This window comes from Apostichopus japonicus, chromosome 5, assembly GCF_037975245.1.
Source record: "Apostichopus japonicus isolate 1M-3 chromosome 5, ASM3797524v1, whole genome shotgun sequence".
NCBI lineage: Eukaryota > Metazoa > Echinodermata > Holothuroidea > Aspidochirotida > Stichopodidae > Apostichopus > Apostichopus japonicus.
Genome location: NC_092565.1, coordinates 22,880,886 through 22,897,021, shown reverse-complemented (window position 1 = coordinate 22,897,021; position 16,136 = coordinate 22,880,886). Strand labels below are relative to the sequence as shown.

Here is a 16,136-nt window from a genome sequence, read left to right as displayed (position 1 = left end):
AGCATGGTAAGGGAAGACAGTAACATACATTATATTTGTGCTCCTGTAGACGCCAGGTGTTGCATTCCTTTGCATTCACCAGACAATCTTCATTGCCATGTTAGGAATATAACCGACATCTCAGTATGCTAATGCCTTTCTTTTTGTTTCACGCTAGCTGCCTGTATGGATTGTTACACGCTAGCTGCCTATTCATTGTTACACTCTAGCTGCCTTACACATTGTTACACGCTAGCGGCATATGCGTTGTTATTTGGTATTTCAGATATAACAGCAGTTAATATTATTAAATGTTGTGTTGTAGCCAGAACTAATGAAGTTCTCTTATGGATACACGGTCATTTAAACAGTTAGGCAGTAGCATTGTTTGTCAGCATCATAGACATTAGTTCGTACGTTTACTGACGTGCTAATTACTATTCAGACCATGCACTTGTTCAGTGGCGTCACCAGACTTTTCAGTCTGGGGGGCACCAGCATTTGATGGGGGGGGGGGGGCACTTAGGTGGATACGGATCAATGTCATGGGGAGGGGTCTAAGGGGAGGGGGTGCCCCTCCAGGCGCGGCGGAACGGGAAAATTATTGGGGGGGGGGGGCTAATGTGTAGAGACTATCTAAGCGGAGCGTACAAAGAAAATTTTGGGTTTTTCAAACCTCCAGATGGCCGGAAACGGCACTTCCCGAGTGTTTTATGCTGCGAATACCTAGCCCTAAAATATGGGTCTCAAGCCTGCAATTTCTCAGAGTGCACGTAAAAGTCTGTAAAAACATTGTAATTTGTATATTCGATGGTGTTTTAAGAGAGTAGCTATTACTCGTAGTGTACTCGCAAAGACGTTTTTGAGTGTAGTAAGGGGCCCCCCGGTTCCGCCGCCACTGCCCCCCCTCCCCTTTGGAAAATTTTCGCATACGGATGATAGGCTAGATGCAAAATGCTGCCACATTTGATGCTAAATTCGATCTGAAGATATCTCCAGAAATTGCTATTTTTGAGGTAATGATTTTAACAAGGCGCAGAATTTTGCAGAGGATATGAACCACATGCTGTCGATATTATGCCTAACCCTATCAATAGAACCTACATTTGTTGAATTAATGTGTGCATGATCCCGACTCCTTTCTTGTCCTTCTCGTTTTCGCCCATTATCTAATAAGATGTAACAGGTTCCAGCATCGTTATTGGCTCCTATCAGGGATCTCACCATGCAATCCAAAGTTTGATCACACATCGAGTATAGCTCAGTATGCAGGTGTGAACATTCGCCATTTGTTCCTACAAGCATCTGACCTCAAATGACCTCTGCACCCCCTACACAACAGGGTTAATATATGGGTCCACAAATATAGGCAAGTATGGTGCCTGCGGACCCTCACATTCTCACATTTCGTCAGCTCCTAACCTGTCAACCTCAGACCAAGGCAACATATTGCAGTACCCTCCTTTCTCACAGTCATGTAGCTCGCGAAGCGGACTTGTATATCCGCTGGTATGGCGTGAGCACTGACACATTCAATGTAAATATCGACACCTGTTGTGATGGCGCGGGTTACGACTTCGATACCCGACGTTCAAGGATAAACTTGTTCATTTTTTTCGCAGCTCATTTGAAGAAAATACGAATTACTGTGCTTCTTTGTCCTTATGAAAAACCAACTCAGATGATGGGAGTTGAATATAACAAAATATATATATATTTTTTTACCAACCCAAATCTCAGATGGGGGGGCACTAGGTTTTCCAGGGGGGCACGTGCCCCCCTGGCCCCCCCCCCTTGGCGACGTCACTGCACTTGTTATCAGCTGTCTAGTGCATTCATTGTGCCAACATTTTCCAGTTTAGCTTCGCACCTATATTTATTTTACTATTTCGACTTACTATAGGGATACCAGTTTTCGACTTATCGCATCCTTGCATACCGCCGTGAACGGTCAAGTGGTGTGGTTGATACTCGTCCAGTAAGTGGTGTGGTCGATACTCGCGCAGTTACTTGATTACTGTTCTACGGTACTTGGTCATTTCGTCTTTTCTCTACATAGGTACATTCTAAAAAACTCATCCATCAAGCAAGCATAGAACCAAGATACTGAGACAACGATAAACGAATTTATTTTTCAAGTACGAGCCCTAAAACCTCATATCTCTTCATTGGGTGAACCCGATGTGATCGTTCCTCTGCAGTTTCTTGGATTCTTAGCCATGCTAGTCTGTTGATTGCCTGCATTGTTATTTTATGTATCTTTAACGGGCATTATACACGGAGTTTCGCAATTGCTGAAGATAAGATAAGATAAGATTCACTTTATTAAACCCATTTCGGGTAATTAAATGCTCGTTGTACAGAATAAGATGGATATAACATTAAAATACAGCACATGGAAATTGACTCACATAAAACAATAAGACAATAAAATTGCAAAGTCCAACAATGGCAAGACTAAGTATGACAAAAACAGTGAAGGTGTAACCAGAGGGCAAGAACACTAGCGATTGTAATTTTGATTATGGATTCTGATGCACTGTGGGACGAATGAGGAGAGGTGACGATTAGTTTTGGCTGTCGGCAGCCTCATCCTTCCGCTCCGAGGAATCACTGCATTCTGAAATTGTCCATGCAGTGGATGGTCGGCATCATCCAAAATCATGTCTAATTTCTGTTGGAGTAGATGGGTATAACTTGATGAGTAAGAGGGTTGGCTGTTGCCAATTATGCGGCCCGCCTGACGGATTAAAGAGTCTATACGGTTCTGATCTTCCTTTCTCGCATTCCCGCCCCAAGAAATCAAATTGTATTTCCATACCCCACAAATGGTGGAAGTATAAAACATAGTCAGAATACGTTCATCAATTTGAAAAGTTTTCATATTACGCAGGCAGTGCATTCTAGAGTTAAGTTTCTTCAGTGTGGCATCAACATGGCTATGCCAGGACAAGGAGTTATCCAGTACAACCCCTAGGTATGTATAGTGATCCACTCGCTCAACATCATGGGCTTTAATACGGACAGGACTCGGGATAGCCCCACACTTACGGAAATCTACTATCTGAAATAATGGACTGCACTTTTATGAGTAAGTTTAGCATCGAATTCTATCATGACCTTATCTCAAATCGGCATCAAAATCTGTGTTTTAAGTACCACCGATTCGGATTAATTACATTGATAGAAACTATAACGACCTCTTGTCCAAACATCGTTAATAGCAAACAACTTTTTCATTTCCTGAAAACTTTTACTTGGTAGTACAGAATACTGTTACAAAGTTGAAAACAATACCCAAATTTTTTTTCGTTGATAACCAACCCAGTTACCACCTAAACAACGACAACAACCCCTGGGATCGGATACTTACAAACATAATGGTCTTACGTGTATCCAGATGCCCCTCCCACCTATCGAAAACGAAAATGATAAAATATTCTTATCTGCTAGTGTGCTTGCTGAAAATTGGAAGATTTTTTTGCAAACAAATTCTGAAGTTTTCTAGAAATACTCAGTCTGGTGTGATGCAGTATACATGCATAGCTTATTGACTACAAATATCGCTTTTTTGTTTATTAAGAAATTATGATATCGTACCATTTTCCTAAATTAGTATACCCTGGGAAAAGTTTGTCACGATAGCCTATGTTTAGACTTCCTTTAAAAATAAGGAAAGATCGAATTTCAACTAAAAGGTCACTCCGAATCCGGTCTGAACTGGACGGTGACTCCATTCATTGGAAGGACCATCAGTTTCATATTTGTTTAGATTATATCTTCTGCTTTAAATTTATGATAGAGCCAGACCATTAGTCGGGAATTACAGGAGGTGGGTGACGGGGGAGGGGAGGGGAAGGTCATGTACTCGTCGTTGTGGATTGGATGGTAGAGGGGGCAATATTCTCCACAGAGGGGTAACCCCACCCCCTTCGTGTGCATTGACTTGCCTTTGGGCCTATTTGATTTACCCATCAAGATGTCTAGCCCAGTAAGCGAATCACACCTTATATCGAATCACACACACACACACATTTATAAAGGGAGTAACTAACATGGCAGCCCCGTTGATCTTGAGTCAAGAAAAAAACATTGGGAAAAACTTGTTTCTCAGGCAAAAGTGTATATCTGGTTGGTCATTTTCAAGCCCGAGAGGTGCCATTTCCGGTGATCTGGGGAGCTATCAAAACCAGAAATTTTCTTGTGCGCGCCAACCGATGGTGGCGCTCCGCTTTGATAGTATGTTGGGGATGAAAGTTACTACGCGCCTGCACCCAAGCAAATGTCCCCCCCCCAATATTCGAAACAAATCGCCGCCCCTAGGCTGATCTTGACATTGTTTCTGTTACTAACCCATGCAGACATTCCTTAAACCATTCCATCCTTTCATTCTAGCTAAGATATGCCAGTAACCTTTATTCCATGCTCACCTTATTTTATTAACAATTCTCCTTCATCCTTCAACATTCCATTACACTGCTGCTCCATTGTTAAATCCTTGGTGGTCAGGACTGAACTAGTAGCTGTTAGTCAGAGCTGTCCTGGCTGCCTGCAGGGCGTGAGGATGTGCCTTTTTCTTGAGTAAGTTAAGCCCATTTAATTTTGTTGCTATTGTAATTTTGCTTTGCTGGAAGCGTATGAGCTATAATGTACTTTACAATTAAACTGACAAAGTGCTTTCTACTCTGTCTTCCTTGTTTTTTTGGGGGGGTTTCTTGCCTTTTGGAACCTTAGCGGGCTGGGCCTTGTAACATTACCGTACATGCATGGAGCCATTTGGGTTTGGGGGAGAGGGGGGGGGGCGCTACATACCGGGTAGCATCCTGACGCCACCGTCAACGTGGTAAAATTTAACCCAACCAACATCTCCTCCAACCTTTGTCAGTGTCCGCATATTCTTAACAATAAGTCCAGGGCATCAGAAAATGATGTCACTTCCTTCCTGTTATTCATGTCTGGCTTAGCAACGTTCATATAAATGTAAACCCTCACTGGTGGATTTCATCATATAGCACCAAACAGCCATGGCACGAATAACATTTTATATTTTCATAGTTTGTCTCACTGCGGATGGTGGATTTTCCTCCTATGTCCCTTCTGAGGTGAGTAACTTCTTACTACTATACTATCTGTGTTACAACACCACAGTTTTCAAACTGTAAATATGTTTAATGATTTAAGCTATCATATCTCGCAATAAGGTTAATGTAACGTCCGTCATTAAGTTTCACTCCAATCTACCAAAAATAGTCTATACTTAATTAACCTACTCTGGGGTAATTATCATATATTTCCGAGCAGACATGACTAACAGGTTTGATCCTTTTTACTTAAATATAGTTTCTAATTTTATTATTATTTATTATGCTTAAAACTTTATTTTTTGAGGGTCACTCGTTTAGACGGAGCTAATCTTTCCACGAGGCCCTCAAATAATAGGTATTTTGTCAAACTATACATATTGTGAAAATTTGGGAGAATTGACGATAGGTGACTGTATGCAATTCGTTTGTGAATTATTGAGAGATTATACAATATACGAGAAATTGTTATACAGTTGAATAGGAATATCAGTGCTATATCTGATACATATTTTCAAGCTGAAAATCCAAAACCGTCTGTTGTGATGAAAGATACACGCAAGAGTATATAGATAACAAGATCCATCACCCATCGTAATGATGTATGAAATAAATAGGGCAACGTGTTTGGGTTTAGAAAGTTGACGAATTTGAGTCTGGAGTGTTGCTTTTCAAAGTTGTTTTACATTTTCCGCACCCTGTAAAGCTCAAAACCACATTCTAATAGCAGTTTGTATACTGCGAAGGTCGTCTGGTTTGGTTGTCAATTTTGGTGAATTCCTATTGTAACAGCAGATTGCATATAATGTCAACATGGCAATTTGAACTGTTTCTCTGTATACATTAAAATGATTTAAACATATACAGAGGAAATTTATGTTTCTCCAAAACTTTCACTTTCATAGAAATTATAAATACAAAAGAACACTGCATTAAGTTAAAAACAAATACTTTTAAATATATCACATTTCATCGATAAATCAAGAGGACGATTGTAATAGGAAAATAAAGCTTTGGAAGAATAGCTACCATTTTGGACATCACATACCACCCACTGAGATCCAAATCTTGGAGTTAATGGGATGGTTTTAGCCCCTTCAAAGTAAAGTACATGCAATCACCTACATCTTGAATGAGGGTTAGAGTTCGAAACCGCAAGGAATGTTTTTTCTCTCCTTTAATATAAGTGTTACATTGTCAACAACCGGAACTTAATAATGGGGGTTGGGGTGAGGGGAGGGGGGTGGGGATGTGGGGCTCGCGGGACCTTTCAGTATGATGAACATAGAATGACGAGTGACGTCATGCTTATAACTTTGATAATTGAAAACCAAACTTCCACATTTGAATTTTAAACTAAATTTACGTCTTTTGCTCTATTAAGAAGTAATATGAAGTAATGTGGAGTGATATGGAGTAATATGAAGTGACTTAAGTAATATTGAGTGACTTTTGAAGAGACATGATTTCAGTAAATTCGGGTCAGTCATGTTTTAAACATATTAATGAACTACAGTCATGTAGTCTCGATTTGACTACAGGGGTTTCTTTGTGTTTAGAAAGAAACCTTTTTAATTTTTTTTTCAAGTTCATCAATTTTTGACAGCCATAAAAGAAAACTTACTATACAGTCGAGTAATATACTGTACATTTTTCGATCAACTGTTCTTTGAATGTTACTATATTCAAACCTAATTTACAAAATGCATATTAATGATCTACTTTTCATTTATGTACGGTATTTTCTTTCGTTTGGGTGACGACGGAACAGGGTTGGGCGGGAAGGGAAAGGGGGAGGGGCAGTGGCGGAGCTAGGGGTATTGGTCAGGAGGGCGAGAATGGTCTGTAGGGGCGCTTTCGACACTATCTAAGCGGAGCGCCACTACTGGTTGGCGCGTAGCGTACAGAAAATTTTTGAGTAAAGATAGCCTACTCCCTAGATCTCCGGAAATGACCCTTTCCGGGCCTGGCTGATTTGCAGATAAACGAAGAATAAATAGGTGTCATCGCCAAATTACACCAACAAAATGTGACAAATGTCAATAAGCAGATGAGAGCGCAATAAAAAAAGACAATCTAGAATAAATAAAAGTGGTAAAGAGCTGAAAAGAGCGCCAGTAGCCCATTTTACTCCGTCAGGGGGGCATCCGCCCCCTGACTGTATGGACGCTCCGCCACTGGGGGGGGGGGGGGGCGTCGGTCGGGGTCAAACATCGAGTGGCACTGGAACAGCCTTAATTGGCTGTTTTTGAATTATTGTATTATTATCGCATTTGCGGCAGTCTATAATTGTTTTCTAGGAGAGAACCCCAGACCCATCGTATATAAAAGTCTACTTGGATTATTTGTCCCCTGATTTTTTTTCTGCAGAAGCCCATGTATTTCCCCAAACTAAATTTCTAAGCCATGAAATCTAACACTCGAGGGGGTTTGGGAGCATCATTAGGTCTGGGAAGTGTTATTTCCGGCGATCTGGGAGGTTATATTTGCCCAAAAAATCGTATGCTACGCGCGAACCCATGGTCGCGCTCCGCTTAGATAGTGTCAGAGAACAGACACGCGCCCGGCCATTATCCAAGACTGATCTGCGCACATGCTCAAAACTGTCGATGTGTATAGACTTCGGAAATATTTCCTTCAACGAAGTTTTATAGTAACCGTTGTAAGAGGTTTTAATATTTGTACACCAATAATTAACGAAAATTCCCTGAACAACATTCTTCATCATTCTTCCCTTTACTCGTGCAATTTTGACCGGTCTGTTAGGGGTTGAAGGGAGTTTTTCTATATTGGTTGTCCATAGATGAAATTTTGTGCGACATTATGGGTATGTTTTGAAGTGAATTTATTCACGAGAAATGTGATTTTCAAATTCTGAACAAATAATGGGTAAAACCTTGAAAAGTGCAGGGCTGACGGATATTTTAGGCCGCGACGTAGAATGACCTACAAAAGCAATGATCCACAGGACATGCGATGAGGTCGTACATGATGTGTGACTGGTGACAATCTTCAAAAAGGTTATAGATGAAAAAAGATATTTGGAAATACTTGGTTCTCAGGCAAAAGTGTACATCTGGTTGGTCAGTTTCAAGCCCGAGAAGTGCCATTTCCGGTGATCTGGGGGTATCAAAACCAGAAATTTTCTGTACGCTGCGCGCCAACTGATGGTGGCGCTCTACGCACCCCCCCCCCGGGTTAGAAAATCCTGGATACGCCCCTGCAGATATATATATATATATATATATATATATATATATATATATATATATATATATATATATATATATATATATATATATATATAGAATGGTTATTGAGATTCACTGGAAAGTGCCCCACTCTCTGTAGAATAGATGATTATTCATAAATGAATGCTTCCTTTAGGATTCAGGACGGGCTATAAGAGAGACCGTCAACTATCCTCGAGAGGACAGTAATGGGACCTCCTTATGTATCTGTCAGAACGAGATAGCTAACAGGATCGCCTGTAATTCGACTGTTGAAAATGGAGGACAAATGATAGCAGAACATGTAAGTTTGTCACTTTTAACTCTTGTTTCGTTTAATTTAACATTGATGGTTACAAAAGCGGACAACTTTCCAGAAGAGAAGGTAGAAGGAAATTAGAAGTTTTTTCTTTTTAGAAATTCAAAATGGATACTTAACAGGAATAACCCGACGGTAGAACACGAACCGGGCCATATGACGTGAGAAAATGTAGGCCAAAGTTAAATGCATTGAAGAATTTGATCGGTTACTCGATAATGATACTATTTCCTAGTATAAAGGCCTATATCGATGGAAACAAGGAGGAATACAAAAGTGATATTGTTATATTTTTCCGACCAGCTGATTCGTCAACAATCCCTATATATTAATATGTAAAGTAGCAACGCTATTCACCGCCTCTGGCAAGACCTTGAAATTCATTTTAAATCATTTCTGTCATCATTCTTTGTTATTTCACAAAAATAGACTGTTCGATAAATCTTACCCTCTCACACCCCCTGTTTACCTATTAGATATTCCTTTCGTATTTTACTGTCCATCGGGAGATATGAAGGTAAATCTTAAAAAACGATAACAAAATTTCCTCGGTGTTCTCTGAAAGCACGAACTCTAGATCGGAAAACTATATATTCAACGAATGGCAAGAATATACAATTTCATCTTTCTTTTCATTTTCGTTCCATTTCCTTATCACTTTGTTATTCCGCATATCGAGTTTGAGAATATAAGGATGGATAAAAATTCCTAATTTATTAAATCATTTCATTTTATTCACTCATCTTTCTCAGTTGTCGTCTCGGATTGACCAATTCAACACAACAGTCATTGCACAAGATCAACAGATTACGTCACTCACACAGAATTTGACGTCAGTCTTAGATAAACTGGAACGCATAGAGGCAGGGAATCTGGTGATCGCCAGACCGGAGTTTGATTCATTCCAAAGAGAAATTGATAATCTGGAGAACCTTCTGATTCTACTGAAACAGAATTCAACCGCATCTCGTGACATATTGGCCGCTCTAGAAGCAGAGGTAATGAATATGAAGTAGGAGAGGCAATGAATATACAGTAGGAGAGGTATGAGAGGTAATGAATATGAAGTAGAAGAGGTAATGAATATATAATAGGAGAGGTATGAGAGGTAATGAATATGAAGTAGGAGATGCAATGAATATATAGTAGGCGAGGTATGAGAGGTAATGAATATGAAGTAGAAGAGGTAATGAATATATAGTAGGAGAAGTATGAGAGGTAATGAATATGAAGTAGGAGAGGCAATGAATATATAGTAGGAGAGGTATGAGAGGTAATGAATATGAAGTAGGAGAGGCAATGAATATATAGTAGGAGAGGTATGAGAGGTAATGAATATGAAGTAGGAGAGGCAATGAATATATAGTAGGAGAGGTATGAGAGGTAATGAATATGAAGTAGGAGAGGTAATGAATATATAGTAGGAGAGGTATGAGAGGTAATGAATATGAAGTAGAAGAGGTAATGAATATATAGTAGGAGAAGTATGAGAGGTAATGAATATGAAGTAGGAGAGGTAATGAATATATAGTAGGAGAGGTATGAGAGGTAATGAATATGAAGTAGGACAGGCAATGAATATATAGTAGGAGAGGTATGAGAGGTAATGAATATGAAGTAGAAGAGGTAATGAATATATAGTAGGAGAAGTATGAGAGGTAATGAATATGAAGTAGGAGAGGCAATGAATATATAGTAGGAGAGGTATGAGAGGTAATGAATATGAAGTAGGACAGGCAATGAATATATAGTAGGAGAGGTATGAGAGGTAATGAATATGAAGTAGGAAAGCCAATGAATATATAGTAGGATAGTTGATGAATATATTAAAATTTGCTTCTCCCCCCCCCCCCGTTGAAAAAATTATATGAAGTGCAATCTAAGTTTTAATATTCAGTGTGATTCGCACATTTGGTGACCAATCATAAGAAGGCATTTTATTGAAATCATGTCAAAGGTTATAATTTATTCTCAGCAGGTAATGTTCTGTTCTTTTCAAGAAAGCAGATAAATATCACATTTTTATACTTTGCTTCCATGTTACGTTTATGAACCGTTTCTTCCTTTCTCCTTGTAAATATGAAATCTTAATGTTAGTTCGTCTTTCGTTGACTTTATTTTTAGGTTCGTAATATGACTGGTTCGCTAAAAGACTTTGCAGGACGGGATGAGAGTGACACCGCTCAGTTACTGACGGAGATCCAAGGGCTGAAGAAACGCCTGGCAGATTGCAAACATACGGATGAAGAAGAATTGGATTCAATATTTTTTTATGACTGGAATAAGCCAGGGCACAGCAGTGAGTAACTAGGCTAGGACCAGTTACTTAATAGAGCGGCGGGATGGCCCGGGTGGAAATGGAGGCAGGAGGAGGGAAACTCGGTTCAGTTAAAATGTGTATGTGGGGGGTATAGGATGGAAAAGAAGTTTTGACTTGCATCAGCTTGCTGGAACTCTAAGGCCTGACGGGAAGGGGTCAGGGGGATACACCCCAAGCAAGGGGTCTGTTTTGGGATAAGGAATAATGTATTCACACCACTCCGACTATCGACGCCATTGACTAAGGGCGCCACTCCGACTATTGACACCAATGACTATCGGCGCCACTCCGACTATCGACGCCATTGACTATCGACGTCATTCCGACTATCGACGCCATTCCTACAATCGACGCCACTCCGAATATCGACACCACTCTGAATATCGACGCCACTCCGACTATCGACGCCATTGACTCCGACTATCGACGCTATTGACTCCGACTATCGATGCCACTCCGACTATCGACGCCATTGACTAAGGGCGCCACTCCGACTATCGACGCCACTCCGACTATCGACGCCACTCCGACTATCGACGCCACTACGAATATCGACGCCACTCCGACTATCGACGCCATTGACTATCGACGCCACTTCGACTATCGACGCCACTCCGACTATCGGCGCCACTACGCCATGGAATGACTATACTATACCTTTGAGATGAAATCTATTAGTCACACAAAACTCATAAATGGATGTCACTTGATATTTCTTTTTCATTCCAGACCCTTGTAGCAAACTGGACAACGTATCCGCGCCGTATACAATGAAGGAGTGGAGAGATACTCTGAAGGGGACATGGTTTAGAGACCCCATTAAGGACACCGAAAAGGTTTATGTTCTACCTCTGAGGTATGATTACGCTCATACTGTATTTGGGGGTTATATGGTGGTACGTCGAATAGGTGGCGAAGGGGGGAGAGTGCTGGGGGCGTTCTTCTGTACGATATATAAACTGTATGTAGGCCCGTGTGCCTGGTTTGGTTTTATGTATAGTCGTAAAGCATTCATCATGCACTATGGGAATATTGGCTTTAGTAATGTCATTCATCATACAAAGTGTATGGCTGTGTGCAGATGTACATCTTCCTGATTAGAAGAGAAATGGGAATATGCTTGAGTGACATTGCTTACTTGTGACTGACAGGGGTGGTTGTGGTAACACGGGCTCGTTGCCAGTGTGCAGGCTCCAAATCCCCAACTACCAATCTCTACAAGAATACTGAAGAAATTTCATTTAGTATGTACCACAAACAGCCAGTATTATTTATTAGGTGCGCGAACTATCATGACCATTTAGGGGAACTGATTTCGCGTCGACCACAGGTAGGGTGTGACCTGGTCCCTGGTGTGAACTGGTCGGGGGCTAACTATCATAGGAGCGTGAGAATCTGTTACAGCTGTGACTCCACTTGCCCTGAATATAACTACACACCCCTCCAGAACAATGACATAATTGTTTTATCCCTGGTAAATTTTCGCACTGATCATGAAACTTAAAAATAATAATAATAATGCTTTTGACAATAGAAAGCTGTCAGAAAAAGCTAAGTTTGAATCTCTCGTCCTTATTTGATAGAATTGCCCCCCCCCCCCAAAAAAAATGCATGTTTTAGCAAGAATTGTTTCATCATGATCTTATTATCATGATATGATTATCATTTTCATGTCTTTTGTGTTACTGACTAACAGATATATTTTCTCTCCATGAATCTTTGACCTCTTTTAACCGTTTCCCCCCTCTTTCGAACACAGTTCATACAGTTTTTACCAAAATATCGTTAACGTCTACGCCTCTATGAGAGATCTTCAACTTGGAGTCATGGAACGCGGAATCACACTCCCTGATTACGCACAAGGAAGCGGAATGGTTGCATACAATGGCTCTCTATACTATAACGTCCTCAGAAGCCGTGACATTGCCCGATATGACATAGCCGAGCAGCGCAGCAAGAAGTCCCCGCTCCCACCAACCACCATTGTGGAGAACCAGGGCGCTTACCTCTCAGGTGCCTACTCGGATATCGACTTCGCTGTCGATGAAAGCGGTCTGTGGGTCATTTTCACTACCTCCTCCACAGATGGGGTTATTAGCATTAGTAAATTGGACCCCGACACTCTACTTTCTACCGACACTTGGGTTACTAGTGTCGCCAAATCCAGACAAGGGAATTGTTTCGTCATCTGCCAGGTCTTACACTGTACCAATGGCTTCAGAACTCATACCGATCTGATTAATTACTACTTCGACACAAAGACATCAATCGAGTCCTTCACGTATGTCCCGATTGACAGTAAATACTGGGCCACGTTTGCCCTCTCCTACAACCCATACGATCAGAAGTTATATGGTTGGGACAACGGTCATCTGGTCGTTTATCAAATCCTATTCAAAGGGTAACGATTCTAACAGCGTTTACTTTCCCGCCATTAAGCAAGAGTAAAAACATGATGTCACCAATATTGTCGGTATGATTTTCTGTTACCTTTGGAAAAACGAAGATTTTTCGTCGGGAAATAAATTTTATGTTTTGTTATTAGTAAGGTTAAAACGTAATCCATTTGTTAGTAAGTTTATATGAATGAAGTTAATTGCATGGATTTGAAGGAGTTCTGTAGAAAATAAACGGTATCCCAGTACAGGCTACGTAGACGTAGATTGAGAAATGCTTACTCTTTTCATTCTCCTTTCCTGATAAATGATATGTACATATACCCCCCTTAACACATGAAATCGAATAAAAGCAAAAGGCAACACATTCAAATTAACCATGACTAGAGGTCAGGTCAAGAGGTCAAATCAAAGCAATAGGCCAGAAATTAAGCAGAAACATGAATCACAGTCACAAGGCCATATCGAATCAGGTCCAAAAAAAAAGTAAACACAAAAATGTGTCGAGGTCAAGAGTTTTTTTTATATTTATTTAATATCGTGCCCTTCCCTTTTATAAATTTACAATATTCAATAATAATCATGATCATAATAATAATAATAATATTCTGATATTCATAACGAGTAGGAATAAATCAAGTTGGTTAAGATTTGACAATTATGAAGATAATAACAAATCAAATGAGAAAGGATTTTCCAAATCACAAATAAACCTACAAAGCTACAAAATATTAAACCCAAGTACTTTTTGTTATTTTATAAATCACATAACACACATAATACACCTAGGTACATTTGCGCCCTGGTAACAAACACCCTTGTGTTCATAAGGTGGGAGGGGGGGGTGTTTAAGTTTAAGTTACTCATTTTCCGTTAAATTTTCTCATGACATTAATTGCTCAGCTAAATTAAAAGTGTGATCAGATAAAACAAATGCACATCACTAAAGGTTTACTAAGAAGAAAGAGAGTTTTAAAAATACAATTGATACAAGTTTCTTTCGCAGAATATCAATCAATGCCAAGAATGAATAATTCTTTGTATCGTGATAAGAAACAAGAACTAAGTGAGGTTGCACTTGAGGTAACATTTACTCGCTGCTATGGATTCCTATTGCATTGCTGTTAATTCATGAGTGTAACCAATCAAAGTGGCTGGCAAACAAGGTTAACAAACTCTACAATTCCATACTCTCACGCTCCAAGTCGTTCGTCGCTAATAATATCTACCAACTTTATTGCGTATGAAAACGTAACAAAAGTTGGTACGAATGGAAAATTGGTATATGTATGCGATTGTGCCAACAAATAGTAACAAACAGCATATTCTATTCATTCTAGTGGGGAGAGCAAAATCATTGCATCATATTGTGTTTCATTAACCTCTCTCTTCTTGGAATTTAGCCACAACCACTGACCGATGAGAATCTACCCTAAAAGTGAGAAAACAATCTCTCTACTGTCATCGGTCAAGGTGACATTAAACTTAACAGTTACAGCTTTGCTTAACATAACAGAAGAAAAACTTCCTCCTCACACACAATTTTCAAAACAATAATAATAATCACAATATATTATATTATAAAAGAAGTGTACTAATGATGGAGAAAGTATTAATTCTTTGCCAAATGAAAACAGAGGGGCTGAGAGGAATATTAATTAGAATTACTCTGATGTTATGACATGATATTAAAGATCACTGGATTTGTTTTGTAAGAAATTTGTCAGCCAAGACGACAATATGTGGGTGGGGTGGCAGAGAGGGGGGGGAGGAGGGGGTCCTGTAATGTTTGATCATGACGGTGTTACATCCAATGAGGTATCAAGAGTACCCCTGCTGGGGATTATAAACTGCAATATAATCTCAGTCATAAGGATAATGAGAAATAAATCAGTGTAACATATGTTTCCATGACGACAAAAGGCTACATTAAATGTGACATCCACCCTGTCGGCTGTTCATGCGAATTTGAAACTTTCTTCAACTCCATAACAAACTCCTTAACAAACTCCATAACAAACTCCTTAACAAACTCCATAGGCACTGTTTATACATCTAGCTTCACAATAATTCCTTGTACTGTTTACCATCATAACCTTTTTTTTTGTATGCATCAAAAAAAAAATACAAAATAAAAACCAAAACCACATGTAAGGAAACATAAAACCAACAGTTTTTTGATAGGATTTGTTTGTGTATATATGATCACATCCTTTCTTGAGAATTTTTTCTATTTACAATAAAAAAAAGGGGTTTGTTTGTGTCAACAGTTATAAAGTGCACAACCAAAAAAAAATAAAAATCATATCGAAAAAAATAAAAACGAGTCCCCGTCACATTTGTCGCTTTTTCATGTAAATTTGATGAGAATATCATTAAATTTGTTTATATAATTTCAAATATAAATCCTTTATTTTTTTTCTTTGTTATGAAAAACAGATAAGGAAATGCAAATACTGAAGTGAGCCAATTTTTTTTTTTTTTTGTCTTTTCGTCTTCAAACGGATATAAAATATGAAACGAACTGCTCAAAATAGTACACAGTACACTAATATCATACAATTTCACTTAGAACCCAAGAAAAATAATAATAATAATATATATGAAACATTTCTCTAAGGTTTTACAATGTGAGAAATAACAATCTTTGTTCCTATACATAGAAGTTCTCTCCCCCTCCCACCCCCTCACCCCAACTCCCCTTCTGTTATACACTGTTTTATATTCTTGAAAATATACAAGACCACTCTTTAAAAAAAACAGTCACCCACCTACAAAAAAAAATCCCAGAAAATTAGTTCAGAATTTAAG

The 16,136-nt window shown here is 39.3% G+C and overlaps 1 protein-coding gene across 1 annotated transcript; it reads left to right on the top strand.

Annotated features, from left to right (window-relative positions):
* The first annotated feature begins 4,982 nt into the window (after positions 1-4,982).
* Positions 4,983-15,463, top strand: LOC139968082 (olfactomedin-4-like). The gene is made up of 6 exons (XM_071972431.1): positions 4,983-5,081; positions 8,448-8,594; positions 9,362-9,607; positions 10,734-10,908; positions 11,659-11,785; positions 12,689-15,463. Exons 1-6 carry the CDS (start codon positions 5,004-5,006, stop codon positions 13,332-13,334), a joined length of 1,419 nt encoding a protein of 472 aa, XP_071828532.1. The 5' UTR covers positions 4,983-5,003; the 3' UTR covers positions 13,335-15,463.
* Positions 15,464-16,136: the final 673 nt, after the last annotated feature.